Source organism: Protopterus annectens, chromosome 13.part0, assembly GCF_019279795.1.
Source record: "Protopterus annectens isolate FY-2018-M chromosome 13.part0, PAN1.0, whole genome shotgun sequence".
NCBI lineage: Eukaryota > Metazoa > Chordata > Ceratodontiformes > Protopteridae > Protopterus > Protopterus annectens.
Window position 1 is genome coordinate 293,699,930 of NC_056747.1, and position 18,318 is coordinate 293,718,247.

Below are 18,318 nucleotides of genomic sequence, written 5' to 3' on the forward strand. Positions count from 1 at the left end.
GTTTCAGTAGGTAATTCAATGACCGACTCGGCCGGGGCCTCCGGGGCCGAGGTAAGTCGGTTGTGTGGTTTCGGTAACAGGAAGTACCAAGGACTCGGTTTCAGCCGAGACCGAGACACTCGCGGTAGGCCTGACTGTGGTTTCAGCCGAAACCGCGGTCCGCGTGTGTCGGTCCTTGTCCTTCCGTTTTTTAACTAAATGTGAAGTCGGAGTCTCCGACGGCATCTTATAAGCAAAACTAGCCCCAAAAAACTCCTCTGCAAACTCCGACCGACGTCTAAGAGTTCGTCGGTTGAAGGAAGCACAGGCTGAACAGGCCGAGACGTCGTGGTCTGGGCCTAGGCAGGGGAGGCAGTAAGAGTGGAAATCCTTATGAGGTATTTGTTTCCCACAAGTTAAACAATTATTAACTTTATCTGACATCAGCTGAGGCAAGAAAGAGTCCCCAACGGGGTACTTAGCTTTTTCGAAGTCTTCGGTAGCTGAATCACAGGAGCTGGCCGACCGGCACTTGCGAACTGCTTCTGCTTCGGGCACCACGCGGCAAGAAAGACTGAGGAAGATGGCGTTGGCTGATGCTTTTATACCCCAGACGCTCTGACGTCGGGGAAAGTGCGACATCAGCCGAAGCCAGACCCAGACTTTGGAATCCGGCCGACCGAAGGGCTGCCTGAGGCAGGACAACCCATATGTGATGACTGCAGATGCATCCTTGAAGGACATCGTTTTCGTTTTGTGGCTGGTAAAAGGACCGACCATGGGAGTGACAGTTTCTTCAGAGATCAATCCAAAAATATTGCCTCTTTCTCAGGGAAAACAAGTGGCACAATACAGTAAAAATCTGAAGCTTTAAAAAGTCACTTTTCCCCAAAAAACACAGTAAAACGCACTTTAAAATACTTTGCAAGCCACAAAACTTAAAAAAAAAATCCTGCACAGAAAAAATGCCTTTTAATACTTTAAACAGCTTTGAAACTGAGAGAAAAAAAATCAAGTACATGTATAATGCAGTCTTTTGACAGTCTGTTAAAACAAACTCATAGCTTTAAAATAACTTTATTAATATTTTTGACTTCAAGAAAGAAAAATAACTGAATGAAGTTTTTTCCCCAAAGGGAACTTATCTGCCCATCAAAGGAACAGTCTTTTAATTAGCTCAGCTCAAGCTTGGACACATGGAAGGTGCCCTGAAGCTTTGAAAAGTGGCCAGCTGTTACATCCTTGGTAGGATATAACCTATATAGCTAAGGCTACTGCAGAAGAGATTAATATGATGAACATGCCCTTTTTCTTTTACTAGAAATCAGCTTACAAGAAGGGTCAAAAAGACTCTCAGCCAAGCACAACAAATTACTCCTGTCCAAAGAAACTGACCAGGAGAAGCCAAATGTTTAATTTTCTGTCTCTTTTTGGTAGAAAAATTAGAGCAAACAGAACCAGTATTGCCAACAAGAGCTTCCCCAGGGACGGGCACAACATTCTTGACTAATTAGCAGCAAATTCCCTGACATTTCTTCCCTGACCAAGACTGGCTCTCCCTTACCATTCCATTAGTGGACAGGGGACAAAAACCCTTAACTATGGCCCAGCTGACCAAGATTCAATTAGTAACCAGGACAACTAACAAAGCAGCGTGAGGGGGGGGGGCAGTGTGCTAGTCAATTATGGTGTGGTCCATAGAGAAGAGCTGCTCTCTGACATAGTCTATGAGCATGACAGCTGGGGAAACTGGGTAGGGCATAAAAAAAAGACACACGGCCAAGCCCCCAAGATAGCTTAAGAATCCATGACTAGCCCCAGGAAATACCAAAATAGTCTGGGGGCTGATAGACCTGCTGTGGATGTTAGGCACAGAAGGCTGGGCTGGTACCAAGAGGTCCAAGGGGACCAAACAGTCTTTGCCTACTATGGGAACCCCAATAGCTGCACAGGATATGTGTAACCCCCCCCCCCCAGTCCAAGGTGGCTGTATGGGCAGCACCAGAGGAAAACAAAGAAAAAGATAACTAGTCTGAGGAAGCAGTTTTGGCCACAGCAGAATCAAAAACCTGCGGCTATGGCAAGTTACCAGTCTGCTGTGATGGCAAAGGCTGTTTAGTTAACTTTTTCTTCTTGTAGCTGGAAGAAGGTCCAACTGAGGGACTGTAGTTTGTTCCATGGTCAAGCCGAAAAAAGGTGCTCATTTCCTGGGAAAGTTTAGCAGCAATAATCAACATAAAAATAAAGTCCAAAAAAGTAACTTTTCCCCCAACAAAAACACAGTAAAAGGCACGCTAAAACACTTTCCCCAGCCTCAGAAAGTAAAATAAACACAGTTTGTCCACAGAAAAAGTAGTTTTAAACAACTTTTGAAGAACTTTTTTTTACCATCTTCTTCTTCTTTCGGCTTTTTCCCGGTTAGGGGTTGCCACAGCGGATCACCTTGTCCGCACATTGAATGGCAGTGGAGTTTTACGGTGTCGAGTTGCCAGCCCGGCGCCCAACCTTCCACAGAAGGCACACTCACACGCACACCTAGGGCCAATTTAGAGTGTCCAATCCACCTGCAGCATGTCTTTGGGATGTGGGAGGAAACCGGAGCACCCGGAGGAAACCCACGCGACCACAGGGAGGACATGCAGACTCCGCACAGAAGGCACCCGAGCCGAGGATCGAACCGCAGAACCTCTTGCTGTGAGGCGACAATGCTAACCACTGCACCACCGTGGCCGCCCAAGAACTTTTTTTTACCATAAAAGTACAAAAATAAGCTCCCATTTGAAAGTACATTAAAGTCACAAAACAGCCAAGGAAAATACCATTTCCTAGTTTAAGATTAAACTAAGCTAAAAAGTAATTTTGAAGTTTTTCCCCCCCAAAGGGAATTTATATGCCTAGCAATGGAATAGAATTAGTAAACAGCTGATCCTCAAAGGCCCACAGTGGAGCAACTCTTCTTAGTGACAGAAAAGTTCTGAAGACACTGGCACCAAGACCTGTCTTTTTGTTCAGCTTAACTTGAGCTGACTAACTATTTTGCCATGTATAGGTGCTCTGAAACTTTGGAAGATGTCCGGCTATTATATCTTATGCAGGCAGTAGTCCATATAGCTAAGGCTACTGCAGCAATGATCAATATGAGGAATATCAAGGGCTTTTTCACATAGAGAGCAGAATGAAGGGAGGTACAGACATAATCAGGATAAGCAAAAATGAGGGGGATATTAAGGAAACTGGGAAAAACAAAATATCTAAATGAATAATTTGCTTCCAACTTCACAAAGGAAAGCAATGGGAGTGTGCCATGCCAAGAAGACAGTAAGACAAAGTGGGGAGAGCAGAAAGCAGAAACCAGGTTAAACAGAGAGAAGAATAAAGAGGAAAAAAGCCTAGTACCAACCTATGAACCTAAATGGTCAACCTATGACAGGATAAGGCATGTGAACTGGACCGATTGCCTCTCGAGATTCCCAGAAAATTGGCAAATGTGCTGGCAGTTTCCCTAAAAGAAGTCTTCAACAGTTCACAGATTAAAGTTAAAGAACCTGACAACTAAAAGACAAAGTGTGATAATCTAATGTTACACAAGGTTGGGAACAGGAAAAATACAAACAACTTTAGGCCTGTTTGCCTGACAACAGCAGCAGTGAAAGTCAATGAAAGAATCCCAAGAGCAAGGCTACCTGCTTTCCAAGAGAAAGTACAGTTGTGTAAAATCTTACCATAACAATAGATGTCCTTCTCTTCACTTTTGCAGCATTCTTCACAGTAGAGAACTCCTGCCAAGGACAGTCCAACATCCAAGCTAGTACACCAAAGCCTTCAGGTATGTTCCCTGTGCAGGATGTGGGGCAACAGGACTAATGGAGTGGACTCTAACAGAAGAAGACAGACACTTGCCCTGAAAGGAATAAAGAAAGAAAATGGCCTTAGAAATCCAGGAGGAGATGGTTTGCTTATAAATAGACAAACTTAATGTCCTTGGATGAAAGGAAACAAAAAGTTGGTCAGACTTATGAATGGCCTTAGTTTTATCCAAATAATACCATGGTTGTCTGTGGAAATCCACACTAGCAGAATGAGGAGAAGGAAAAAAAGGAATGGGAGCTGCACCGCCTGATTCAAACACAACTCACTAACAACCTTGGGCATGAAAGAAAGAGTAATACAAAGGGACTTGTACCACTGACACTACCATATGTGCAATGGAATGGAACACACTATGAATCTCAGGGCTTGAAGAAACATGCTGGCTGGGACAGCAAGCAGAGGAAGCAGACACTGAAAGAAACCTGTCAAAGACAGGACTTCTGTTGGTGGAACAAAGGCCAACATTAGTACTGCCTGAATCATGCAACCCAGATACACATAATCCTTAGAGGGAGTCAGGACAGACTTTTTAAAACTGATCGTTAGTAAGCCCCAAATTTTAAAGGACAGAAATGGTGAACTCCAGATCCTATAACAGGCAACTGCGAGAAGGTGCCTGAAGCAAGAGAACATCTAAATAAGGAAAAATCTGAATGCCTTGCAGCCTACAAAAAAGCAATCACAGGAGCTAGGCATTTTGTGAATATCCTTGGGCAGTAGAGATGCCAAAGGGCAAAGCAGAGAACTGAAAATTACAGGACGAAACAGAAAAGTAAAGACTTCTTGAAAAGAGGGTGAATAGAAATATGAGGGTAAGCATCCTTCAGATCCAAGGACACCAAAAAAGTCTGGGGTAGTAAAAGAGGAAACTGGGTTTGAAGAGCATGCATCTGGAAAGAAAGAACCTTGGGAAAGGTGTTCAGCAAGGAGAGATCCAGAACAGGTCTCCAAGAGCCCTCCTTTCAAGGAGCCAGGGACATCCTAGTGTAAAATCCCTTTCCTACTTGGGAAGGAGGGACAGCCTGAATAGTTCCCTGGTCCACAAGGTACCCAAGAACCTCTGAGAAATGAGAATGTTGCCCCAGAGGAGGTTAGGTAACCCCTGAAAAAGGAGGGAAAGACTTCCATACCATGAAGTAACCCTGACGGATGACAGATAAAACCCAAGAATCTGAGGTGATGAGAAGACAGAGGGAGAGCCAAAGGGACAAGAGAACCTGATCAAAGATGGAGGGGGCGGGGGGCAAAATGTCAAACAGAAGCAGGCTTGTCAGGTAAATGAGGCTTCGGAGCAAGAGAAGCCTGAGGATACTTAGCGGGAGGAGCTTGCCTACCACCATTCCTGCCTTTAGAGGCCTGATGAGGCTGCCTGTGAACAAAAGCAGACCTAGTAGGATAATTCCTCTGGAACTCAGGGACAGGGGACAAAAAATATGTTTAAGGTCCTGCAAGGCTTTACCCTTTTCTTGAAGAGACAAACATTTCAGCAGCAGTCCAAAGGGATTTATATTATCCAAAAGAACATCTAACAACTTGGCCTTAATGTATTTAGGTAAAGAGTGTAGACAAGGTCATGGGTAACACCTCATGGCAGACCCAAACACAGCAGCTTTGGAAGAGGTATTAGCAACATCATAGCTGCACCTCATATAGTGGCAAGCCATTTGAGAGGTAGAGCCCAGAATAGATAAGAGGACTTACTTTCAGAATCAGAGAGGTGAGAAATAACCCAACCAGCATGAGCAATCAAGGCCAGAGCATATCTGGTCATGTGGGTCTGGTAATTGATGGCCCAAAATGCTAAAGCAGAAGCAGTGTAAACCTTCTTACTAATTCTCTCCATTGTCCTACTATCCTTATTTGAAGGTAAAATCTTATAAAAGAGCAAAAGTTTGGAAGGCTTGTCAGAGGAGACTGACACCACAGCAAGGTCAGCAAAAGGGCATTTAAATAAGCATTGACAACTCTCAGGAGCCTTTTAGAACCTATCGGGTTTCTTTGGAGAAGGAGGCTGAGAATCAGGAGACTTGGAAGCAGCTATAAAGGTGCCTAACAAAGTAGCCAACACAGGAGGAACAGCAGAAGGTTTAGGAGTGTCCACCTGAAGCAGTTCATAATGCTTTTTCTGGATATCAGATACCCAAGAAGACTCCCACTTAAAGTATTGCATCATTCATGCTACTGTGTCCCCAAAAGACAATTCCTCAAAGGGACACTTAGGGCTGCCTGACTCCTCTTTATCAGAACCAAAAGACAAAGATGAAGGCATCTAAGAAGAATACGACATGGACCCTTCATCAGATTCTGAATCTTCATCTGAGAAATCAGGTTTCCTATGCCATTTGGAAGGAGATGAAGTCCAAGGAGGGAGTCTGCACAAAAACCCTTTGGGGAGGCTTCACAGCTATTAGTGCATTAAACAAGCCTTGAGTAAACTCCTGCCATTCTCTTTGAGGATCCTCGGAGTATACAGCAGAATGCTTTATTTTCTGCTTTTTCTTGGAAGGGATGTTTTCTCTAACAAACACTGGAAGTTCCAAACTCTGATGGGATTCAATAACAGTACCCAGAACCTCTTCCCTGACCAGAATGTGGGGAATCCCTCTAGGGACCTCCAAAATAATCAACCACAGTTCCCACTCGATGTCTGGAGGAGATGCCTGCAAAGCCTCAGAGAACATGTGAAAGGAAAGACCTATGCCAGCCTCCAATGGGGTCACAGCACAAGAATCCCACATAGATACAAGATGTCCTTCACAGCTATCACCTGCTTTTAGATGGACATCTGGTGGAGGATGGACAGCCAAAGAATCCGAATGAGATCTCCTGGCCTTCTTCTTACTTGACGGGAGTACCTTGGGGTTAATCAATTCCGCCATGCTACCCTGGGTTAATTGTTTAAGCCTCTGGTTCTTGAGACAGATGGTCAGGGAAGATAAACGAGTTCTGAGGGTCTTAGGTACAAACACCTTGCAGGATGTATGGTCGTGGGAAATACACAAACAAAAAAAAGACACTCTCTGTGACTGTCCTCATCAGGAATCTGCCTCCCACACTGATGTTTTCCCTTCTTGGATAACATGAACTCCAGGTAACCAAAAGAGAACAACATAAAAAGTAAAAGAAAAAAAGACCCTCAGGGAGCATTTATCTGATGGTTAGGTATTCAGCACTGCAAATAGGCATTCAGTCTGATGAGCGATGGTGGCGTTCAAACTGGAGGTAAAGAAATTCTGGGTAACTGATTCCATACATCACCTTTATGCCCTTCATCCCATACGGGAAGCATACTTGTAAAATATGGTGCATACAAGCTCTAAAGGCTTTGGTATACTGGCCGGACATTGGACTATCCTTGGCAGGAAATCCCTACTGTGAAGGGTACTGCAATAGTGATATAGAAGGACAGCAATAATCTCATAGACAATAAAAAAATGCAGGTCCAAGGCCAGAAGGTGTGATCAGTCAAACCCGATACAGATTTATAAATGGGTTAAAAGAGAGCTTGGTACCAGTACACATGGTCGACTTTGATGTCAAAAAAGCCATTAATTCTTACATCACAAAGGTGAACATTAGGAGAACCAGAAGGGCTGGAGGTAGTAAAAGGAATGAGGAAACCAGACTGCAGTATGACTGAAAGGACATGGAGGGTTGAGGTGAGATTGCCAAGGTCACTAATAATGAAAGCAGCCAGCAGAGTACAGTAGAGATTGGTTCTGGCTCAAATACTCATTTCAGACTTACTTGTGGGAAAACAAAACAGTTTCAATCTTTTCGATTATGACAAGAACTCAGGTGCAACACAAGAGGACATGGAGCAGAGTCTTTTAAATGGTTCAGAAAGTCCTACAGCCACAAAGGCCACTGAGGTGGTGACTGAGATTCATTGCAAAATGCAAATTATTACATCTGGACCACAGCAACCTTAGTGTAAAATATCAGCTGGGGGACTGCAGCTGTTGGCAAAATAGTTGGAAAAAGATTGAGTGTTGGCCACATTGGATTGGAACAACAGTAGCAGAGTCAAAGGTAAGGGGCAGCAGAAACATAGTGATACAGTGTTATCCTTGGAGAAACAGACTCAAGAAGAAAAGTTAAAATACTCCCATTTTACTGGGTTCTGGTCAGACCACACCATGAGTACTGTGTGCAGTTTCAGAAGTCATACAAAAACAGGGACATCAGACAGCTATAAGAAATCCAGTGGAAGGCCACCCAAAGTGTCTGTGGAATGGAATATAAAGGATATGACCAATGACTAAAGAGAGTGTAATTCTTCTCATTAGACACTAATATGAAAAGAGAAGCATGATAGAGGTGCACAAAATAATATCGGAGAAACGTGAAGTTTCATCTGAAACAGAAAGGACAGAAGGTGAAGGACGTGCACAGGCAATAGACTACAAAGATCACCTACTCCTAGGAAATGGAAAAGTCTTCACAGAAAGGATCAATGATGCACAAAATGAATTACTGGAATAAATGATGGAGAGAGACAGAATACACTGTGGCATTCAAGAAGGCAAGGGACAGTTGCAACATGAATGAAAGAAAAGCCAAGGATGGAAGGAAGGTTAAAGGCAATTAAAGGGTAGACTCGATAGGCTGACTCACTATTTCCATCAGGCAAACGTAAAGAGGATCTCTAGTGGAGCCTGAAAAGTGCCACCTCTATCATTTAAAAGCCACATCATTATTCATTTCAGCAAAGTGCCACAGGGCAACATATTGATCCTTCTTCTGTCTTTTCATTCTCACTAGCCCCCCAGCTCCAAAATGATTGGTCAGCAGAGTTTTTGGTAATCATACTGCTGTTAAATGCATCATTAAACCAAGCATTTGGTCACAGACCAACACTAAGGAAAGGAAATAATGCCATAGTGGCCCACAAAGGGGTATCCAGTGTAATAAACATTAACAAAGAAATTATTTACATAAGCAGTACTGTGTAAACTTACCGAAGCTTTGCCTGCTGCAAGTGGAAATTATCTTCTTGCTCCTCCCAAGTTTTGAAATGTTCTGCCTCCTTTTCCCGTTGCAACATTTCCAGCTCTTGTTCCCGCATGGCCTTTTCTCGTTCACGTTCCAGTCGCAACTGTTTGACCTGAAATGTTAGAAAAAAATTATAAGTAAGGAAATTTAAAATGACAAAGACTACATATCTATCTGGCTCTTCAGACAGAAACTGAGTTTTTCCTTTCGATTTCCACTAACTGTAGTGACTACTTGCTGCAGTGACTTTTAAAAACAAATTTAATGTGCACTCACCTTGCTCAGACAAGTATGAAGAATATCCTCTCTCTTGGTTCTGGCCTTCCCACAAAGCCTACTGCCAAATTATCATTCAAATAAATTGATTACTTAACTTTACCTGTATCAGTTTAGACATCCTTAAATGGTTAGGATTAAGCAGGCAAATCACCTCTTCTACAGGTTAACTAGTTTCTGACTTGCTCAGAATCATAAATCATCTAACTACAGACTATGGGAATCAAAACCTTTAAGAAGAAAACACAAAGGGCCAGATCCATAAACACCTACACTAAGTGTACACGATCTACATTCAAGAAAATCCCTACCTCAATTTTTGTGCTTTCTAGTCACTCAGAAAAATTGCACTAAGTGTACATGCAGTCTACAATTTGTGGTAACCTTTATGATTCCCCCTCGATATTTAAGACTGCAAGAAAATTGGTAGGAAAATTATTAGTTATGTACTTACCATAAACTTGGTATCTGTGTTGTCTTCTTTCATTCCTCCGCACATATGGGTTACAGATCTAACCCTCAGATCTGACTTGGTCGCATTGCTTCAGACTAGGATCCAAGTCTCAAGCTCCTCCCACTTCCCACAATGGCCCACACTCCAACCAACCTCCTCAGATTGAGTTTGCTGCCCATAAGAGACTAGAGAACAGGGAAAGAAATGAGTATGAATCCATAAACAGAGGCTCAAAACCAGGAAGAGCAGTTCTAAGAAGTTCTCTCCATGTTTTCTACAGCACTAGGAAGGGGGATGGCAGGATGGAAAGGTTAGGAGGAATTAAAGAAGACAATGCAGATACCAAGTTATGATAAGTACATGACTAATAAATCTGATGTTGTCTCTCTCATTCCTCCTCATGTATGGGTAGAGTCCCCAGCTATACAACTCCTGAGCGGTCTCAAGGAAGGATATGCCAGAGCACTGCCAAACCGAATGAAGCCCAGTTCCAGGAAACAAGGTCTAAGGTCTGATGCATAGTGTCAAAGCCATGGTCTCAAGCTAAATGCAAAAAATGCATAGTAATCCCCTCTGGAAAAAACAGAGTACCCGCAAACTACAACACAGGAGGTAATCCCCTGAAATCTGAAGAAGAAATAAGGGATCTAGGGACCCAAGTAGATAGTCAGCTTTCCTTTGATAACCATGTTGCCAAAGTGGTTAGAAAATCCTTCTATGTGACCCATCTGATCACGAATGGGTTTGCATCAAGATCTAAGGATGTACTGGTGCCCCTCTACTCTTCCCTCATCAGACCCATTATTGAGTACAATGCACCAATTGGAATGTACCTGGCTAGACATCTCCAGCAGCTGGAGAGACCACAAAGTACCTAACCAAGAGGATTGCTGGCCTCAAACAGTTGACCTATGCAGCACGATTGAAAAAGCTAAGACTGTTCTCTGTTGCATACCGCTTTTTCAGAGGCGATCTCTGTCTAACGTACAGAGCCATGTCCAACCCGGAATTGTTGAACATGCTCCATCTTAGCAAAACCAAATCTACTCAAGCTACAAGCTCTAGGGATATAAACCTCAACACAAAAATGAATAGAACATGCTGGAGGGATAGATTCCCTTCACAGAGACTTCCCTTACTATGGAACAGGGTCCCGATCTACATAAGACAGAGCCCCTCACTATCACTCTTCAAGAGGAACCTTGATGAGTGGATGGGTAACAGAAAGTTCACACCGGGGATCACACCAACAGCACTACTAGATAGGGGCCAAGGATACTAGCTGCTAGTACAAGGGTCTAGGCAACTACTAAAGGGGCGGTGAATACCGCACAATGTGGCTGGGCTAATATATGCCTTCGGGCAGATAGTCCAGTACCAACCTATGAACCTATAATTTGTAATGCAAGACAAATGTGTGAGCTTTCGACTGAGTGGCTTCAGCACAGATATCATCTAAAGAGGCTCTGGAAGAAAAGGTGGATGAGGTGGGCACAGACCTAGTATAGTGGGCCTTAGGAGAACGAGGTAGCTATAATCCATTCTTGGTATAAATCAAGGTAATACACTCTGTAATCCACTTAGCTAGAGTAACCTTTGAATACTTATTACATAGGCCTGGTTGGCCAGGAGAGGAGGACACAAACTGTCCTGGTTTTAGAAAGGGTTTCGTCCTGTACATGTAAAAATGTAACTGCCTGTGAACATCAAGCAGATGCAACAAACATTCTCCCTCATTAGAGAAATTTGGGAAGAAAACTGGTAGTTGAATGGTCTGGTTGAGATTGGATTCTGTAGCTACCTTGGGCGTGAAAAAACAATTTGTACAAAGGAACACCCTATCCTTGTGGAAAGTAATGTAAAGAGGCTTAGAAGACAAGGCCTGAATCTCTGAGATTCTCTTTCCCAAGGTGATGAGAAAGACCGTCCCCTATAAAAGAAACTTTAAGTCACAATCACCTACTGGTTAAAATGGCTTTTGAGTTAAGCTTTGTAGTATCACAGTGAGATCCCATGGCATGAAAGGTCCTTTGACCGGAGGCCTCAGGAGAAAGATCCCTTTCAAGAAGGCCTTGCACAGTTTGGAAGTTGAGGGGAATTGAAAACATTTCCAGAATGAAAGTTAAAGATGGCTACCAGTTAAAGTTTGATTTCAGAGAAGCTGGATTCTTCTTTGAAAAGAGATGCAAGGAAGAGAAGGATAGATGAAATTGGTGCTGAAAAAGGGTCAATGTTCTCTTTAGAAGCCCAGAAAACAAATCTCTTTCATTTACTCCCATAAACTTTCTTGGTAGATGTTTTTTGAGAGGCTAAAATAATGTCTCAGATAGGGGCAGCAAGCCTGGACCTTAGAACAATCACTGGAAGTGGAGAAAACAAGCTGTCAATTTGAGGGACATCAGATTGGAATGAAAACCCTCTCTCGGGTGAAAAAGGAGGTCCTGTCTGGGTTCCAGAATCCATGGAGGATATTTCAGGTGAGACCAGAGGAAGTGGAACCAACTCTGACAAGGCCAATAAGGGGCAATGAGGATTACCGAAGACTTCAGATGCACTGCTTTTTGAAGAAACTTTGCAATCAAGGGTACTGGGGGAAAAGTGTAAAGGAGACCAGGGACCAACTGTGAACCACAGCGTCCTTCAGGGACTCCCCAGAGGGGAGCTCGAGAGAAATAGTTACTACACTTGTTGTTCTGGGAGGATGCAAATAGGTCATAGCAAGGTGACCCCCAATGGTTGAAGATCAAGTCTGTTACTGACTGATTGAGGGACCACTTGTAAGGGGTCAGAAAAGACCTCTTGAGCTTGTCTACCAGGACACTGGATTACCCCGATATGTGAGTTGCAAGAAGAAAACAGTTCGAAGACATCGCCCATTCCCAAACCCTCATGACCTCTCTGCACAGTGGATAAGAGCAAGTTTCCTCCATGTTTTTTGATGTACCACACCACCGACATGGTGACTGTGTGAATCTCAATATTTCCTAGAGGAAGAAAGTACAGCTGTGTACACCTACCATAAATGTAGATGTTCGAGTGTCTTTACTGTTGCAGTCATGACTGTAGGGTTCTCCCCTGCCGGCACGCAGTCTTCGGTCGGCCAGAATCTCAAAGTCTGGGTCCGGCGTCGGCTGTTCAACCATGCTCCCTGACGTCAGAGCGCCAGGAGTACAAAGCTGACAGCCGATGCCATCTTCTCCAGTTTTTCTTGCCCCAGATGTCAGGAGTCCCAAAATGAGAAAGGTCCCATATCCTTTGCAAATACACCTCAGAAGAATGGTGAAAAAAGGAACCACACAAAAGTAAAAAATAAGAGGGGACAGGAGGGAGGGAAACCCAGACTGCAACAGTGAAGACACTCGAACATCTACATTTATGGTAGGTGTACACAACTGTACTATGTTCATCGTGTTTCACTGTTGCAGTCATGACTGTAGGGTAGAATCCCAAAGCTGAAGGAAAGGGAGGTGGTCATAAAGAAGAAGGGGAGCTAAAAGGCCCTGCAAGACTGCAGAGGCAAAGCCTGCCCTAGACTTAGAGTAGAGAGGTAAATTGTAGTGCTTAGAAAAAGTATGCACTGAACTCCAAGTTGCAGCTTCCAAAATGTCCTTGGTAGTAACTCCCCTGAGGAAGGCCGCAGAAGTGGCAGCAGCTCTGGTGGAATGAGTCCGTATACTCCCTGGGATTTGCTTTCCATGGTGTGAATAACAAAATCTGACTCCATGAGCAATCCATTTAGAAATGGTCTGTTTTGAAATGGCTTTACCTTGGGAACTTGAAGCATAAGAAACAAACAATTGTTCTGATTTTCTGATGTCCTTGGTTCTGTCCAGATAAAAACGTAGTTGTCTGTGTACTTCCAAGGAATGTAAGATCCTTTCCCCTTTATTTTGAGGAGTGGGGAAAAAAGTTGGCAAGTGGATAGTTTGATTTAAGGCCACTTTGGAAACCACCTTAGGCATGAAGGTAGGATTAGTCCTCAAAGACACCCTGTCTTGATGAAAAATAATATAAGGTTCCACAGCCATAAGAGCTTGAAACTCTGAAACTCTCCTGGCAGAGGTTAGGGCTAACAGAATAGCTGTCTTCCAAGATAAAAACTTGATGTCAGAAGAGGCAGCAGGCTCAAAAGGAGGCAAGGTTAGTTTTTCCAAAACATAGTTGATATCCCAAGCAGGAATGGGAGGAGATCTAGGAGGTCTTAAGTTCTTAGCTCCTCTGAGAAACTGTCTCATGAGCTGGTGGGAAAAGATTGGAGGGTCTCTATTATAATGAGCAGAAATAGCAGAGGCATGTATCTTAATGGAAGAGAAAGAGAGACCCTTATGTAAGAGATCTGTCAAGTAAAGTAAAATTAAAGGAATGTTCGGAAGAAGAGGGTCAGAAACCTGAGCCTGCATCCAGGAACAAAATCTTTTCCATTTTCCTGCATAAGATTTTCTAGTGCTAGGACGTCTGGCTTCTAAAATGACATCCATAACCTGCTTGGGTAAGAAGAAATCAAAGGCCCTGGATTAACCAGGCCGCCAGGCTGAGAGTTCTGACATGAGAATGTAGAACCTGACCCTGATGTTGGGACAGAAGGTTCGGAGACTGAGGTAAAATCCAAGGGGGCTCCAGACATAGGTTTTTTAGAGATGGGTACCAAAACTGTCGAGGCCAATTTGGGGCCAGCAAGATCATCATCTTGGGCTTGTCCTGTTTTATCTTTAATAATACCTGTGGAAGAAGAGGAAGAGGCGGAAAAGCATATCCCGAGAGGTTCCTGCAACTGAATGATAGGGCATCCACTTTCCAAGCTTCTTTGTGGAAAGTCCTGGTGCAAAAATTCTGTAGTTGATGATTGAGATGGGATGCAAAGAGGTCTATGTGAGGACATCCCCAGACTGCTGTTATCATCCTGAATATTCTGGTGTCCAGCATCCACTCGTGTGGATCCGAAAGGTTTCTGCTCAGACTGTCTGCCAGGAAGTTTTGCTTCCCTGGTAGAAACTGAGCTTGAAGGTCCAGATTGCAAGCTAGAGCTGTGTTCCATAGATCCATGGCTAGTCTGCAAAGGGGGTAGGAATGAGATCCCCCTTGCTTGTTTATGTACCACATAACTGTGGTGTTGTCTGTCCGGATTAGTAGTTGTCCTGGTAGTAGAAGACTCCTGAAGGCCATTAGAGCTTTCTGAACGGCTAACATTTCCTTTAAATTGATATGCAGGTGCTTCTGATCCTTTGTCCAAAGGCCCTGCAGACAGTTTCCCTGAAAATGGGCTCCCCAAGCATAATCCGAGGCGTCCGTGGTTAGAAACTGAGTGGCCGGAGGCAGACAGAAGGGTTTCCCTTTGTTTAGAGTACATGCCCTGGACCACCAAAGAAATTCCTTTTGAAGGCAAGGCAGGACGGAGATCAGTATGTCTAAACTGTGGCAATGCTGAGACCATACACTTTTTAGGTACCACTGTATTTTCCTCATGTGTAGTCTTGCATATGGTACGAGAAGGATGCAGGAGGCCATGTAACCCAAAGCCTGCAGGAATCTCCTTGCAGCTAGCTGAGTTAACATTGCCAAGGTCTTGAAAGTTGAAGCCAGCTGTAATTGTTTTTCGGATGTCAGAAATGCCATCTGGGTTGTGGTGTTTAAAAGAGCACCCAGAAAAGTTATCTGTTGTGAGGGTGTCAAATTTGACTTTTTTATGTTTACAGAGAATCCCAGAACTTGAGGAGGTTCTGTACAAATTCTAGATGCTGGAGTAAGACATCCTTGCTGTCTGCTAGAATTAGACAATCATCCAGATAAGGGTAAATTTGAATTCCCTTGAGTCTGCAGTAAGCTACTACTGGAGCCAGGCATTTGGTGAAGACCCTGGGCGCAGCAGACAATCCAAAGGGCAGCGCAGAGAATTGAAAGTGCCTCGATCCGGCCTTGAACCTGAGGTATTTTCTGCGTTCCTGCCTGATGGGAATGTGTAAATATGCCTCCTTTAAATCCAAAGTCACCATCCATGCATCTTTGGACAGCATTGGAAGTAGCTGCTGTAGAGTAAGCATCTTGAATTTTGGAATCTCTAGAAAGGTGTTCAAGACTGACAGATCCAGAATGGGTCTCCATGAGTTTTTCTTCCTGGGGACTAGAAAGAGCCTCGAGTAAAAACCCTGTCCCATCTCTGAAAGTGGAACCGGTTCTATGGCTTTCATGGCCGAAAGAGCTTCCACCTGGTTTAAGGCCTCTGTCCATTGATGTTTTGGAAGGTCTGGCCATCCGCTTGGCCTTGGCAGGATATGAAAATGGAATTTGTAACCTCTTAAAACCACATCCAGAACCCACTTGTCTTGGGTTATACGAGTCCAATTTTGATAAAAAAGAGAGAGTTTTCCTCCGAGAGGGGCTTCCAGGCAAGAAGTTCCTGCAGCCCAACAGAGGGAGTCATTGAGTTTGTTTCCTATGAGTTTGTGACCTGTCCTCTCCTCCTCTAGGGGTGGAAGCAGTCCACTGTCTTGGTCTGTAAGAGGCTTGTGTTTGAGGCCTTCCTCTGGAGCGTCTATATCTACCCCTCTGAGGCCTGTCTGAAGTGGGAAAGGACCAATTTTTAGAAGCCCAATTCCTGCTAAATCTTGGTGGCTGTACTTGTAAGAAATCTTTAACTGTTTGCATGGATTTCGCCTTATCCTCCATCTTTTTAATCACCTCTTCAGCTTTTGATCCAAACAAAACATTATGCTGAACAGGAGCATCCAATAATTTAGCTTTTACTTGCTCTGGCAAATTTTGTTCCTTTAACCATGCATGACTTCTAATGACTGTGCCGGAGGCAGCAGCCCTACAAGAAGCCTCCAAGGCATCAAATCCACAGTGTAAACCATGCTTCCCAACTTGTTCAGTGGCATGCAATAAGTCATGTAATTCCTTATCATCTGCACAGGCAGAAATGGAAGTAAGCTTTTGTTTTAAAACAGACAAGAGAAATTGCTGGTATTTCATGAAACTGACAGTTTAAAGCACTAATGGACAAAGTAGCAGAAGTGTACACTTTTTTGCCCCATCTTTCCAAAGATCTAGAATCCTTTTCAGTGGGAATGGGATTTTTGGCAGAAGCGGCCTTAACTCCCTTAGGACCCTGAGAAATGGTTTCAGGGTCAGCAGAAGGGTTCTTGTATAAAAACTGGTGGGAATCAGGAACCCTGTGATATCTATCAGGCTTAACAGGAGCAGGAGGAAAAGAGTCAGGGGTTAAGTTAGTCTCCGAAAAAGCATAATCCATAATATCCAAAACAGGAGTAATAGCCAGGGGTCTATGTTGGGGGAGAACAAGAAAATCCCTTAGTCTTTTCTTAGATTCCGAATACTCCTGTCCTTCCCAGTGGAAATGTTCCCTCATTTCATGTAAAGTTTCCCCAAAAGAGAAATCCTCAGGGGGAGAAGATGAAGGAATGGATTCCACAGCATCAGAATCCTCATAAGGAGGGAAAGAATATTCCTGGTCAGAAGAAGAAACTGAAGAAACAGAAGCCTGATCAGAGGAATCATAATAAACATCCTGCCTTGGCCTTTTATCTGGAGGGGGATGAGAACCCCTAATCATAGTAAGTAAATCCTCCGCCATCTTAAGTAACTGTTTCTGTGACTTGGGAGCCGGTTCAGAAGAGGCCTGTGTTGCAGTCTTTGACTTAGAAGGAGTCTTTGCCTTTGTCTTTGGCTTTGCCTTTATTAGAAGCTGAGTAGACCTGAAAACCCCTTCGGAAGCCGGTACCTGCACAGCGGCTCCGGACCCATCCGAAGGAGCACTGTCCGAAGGTCCTGCAATAGAAATATTTAAAGGCCTGGTTGGCTCCTCATGAGAGTTCGTTTCGGCCATCGGTTCTGAAATGGCCGACGACAGGGGCTGCAAAGGCGCCTCACTCATGACGGCCGAACCTGAAGCTGGCTCCGCTTGTGTACTATCATGAGATTTGGACCTCGGAGGCCTGTCTTTATCCTTGCGACATTTGTGAACTCCGGTAACCAGAACCATATCCGATGACATTTTGTAGTTAAAGCGCCTACTGAAGTAATGAAAAGCAAAATCGTACCTTTGTTTAATTGTACGTTGATTGAATCTAGCACAAAACCGACAACTAGCTACGTCGTGGTCAGGGCCTAAGCAAGGAATACAGTAAGAATGAAAATCCTTATGAGGTATTTGCTTCCCACATGAAATACAATTATTAACTTTTTCTGACATCGGACTGGAGCAAGAAAAGTTTCCAACGGGTACTTAGCTTTGAGTGGAGAAGAAAGTCTTCGGACTGAAGTTTATCAGAAAAAATCGTCAGGAGTCAGCCGACCGGCACTTGCGAACTGCTATCACCGCACGGCAAGAAAGACTGGGGAAGATGGAGTCGGCTGTCAGCTTTGTACTCCTGGCGCTCTGACGTCAGGGAGCATGGTTGAACAGCCGACGCCGGACCCAGACTTTGGGATTCTGGCCGACCGAGGACTGCCTGCTGGCAGGGGAGAACCCTACAGTCATGACTGCAACAGTGAAACACGATGAACATTGTCCTGAAGGGCTTGCAATGTGAAGAGGACTGCTCTCATCTCCAGGACATTGACACACAAATCTGGTCTGTGTGTGACCATGTGCCTTGAAATGCCCCACCCCAACTGGGAAGCATCAGTGGTCACCGTGGCTAAGGGAAATAGAAGAAGGCAAACTGGTCAATATGATAAACATAGACGGAGGTCGGTAGAGTACAGACCACTAAAGAGCAAGGGTC

General features: G+C 44.1%; 1 protein-coding gene across 1 annotated transcript in view; it reads right to left on the bottom strand.

Annotated features, from left to right (window-relative positions):
* The window catches only part of CACTIN (cactin, spliceosome C complex subunit), a 710,497-nt gene that overhangs the window by 568,671 nt on the left and 123,508 nt on the right, over nt 1-18,318 (bottom strand). The window contains exon 4 of the mRNA XM_044053865.1: nt 8,811-8,956. Coding sequence (XP_043909800.1) covers nt 8,811-8,956 — 146 coding nt within the window. The remainder of the gene's footprint in view (nt 1-8,810; nt 8,957-18,318) is intronic.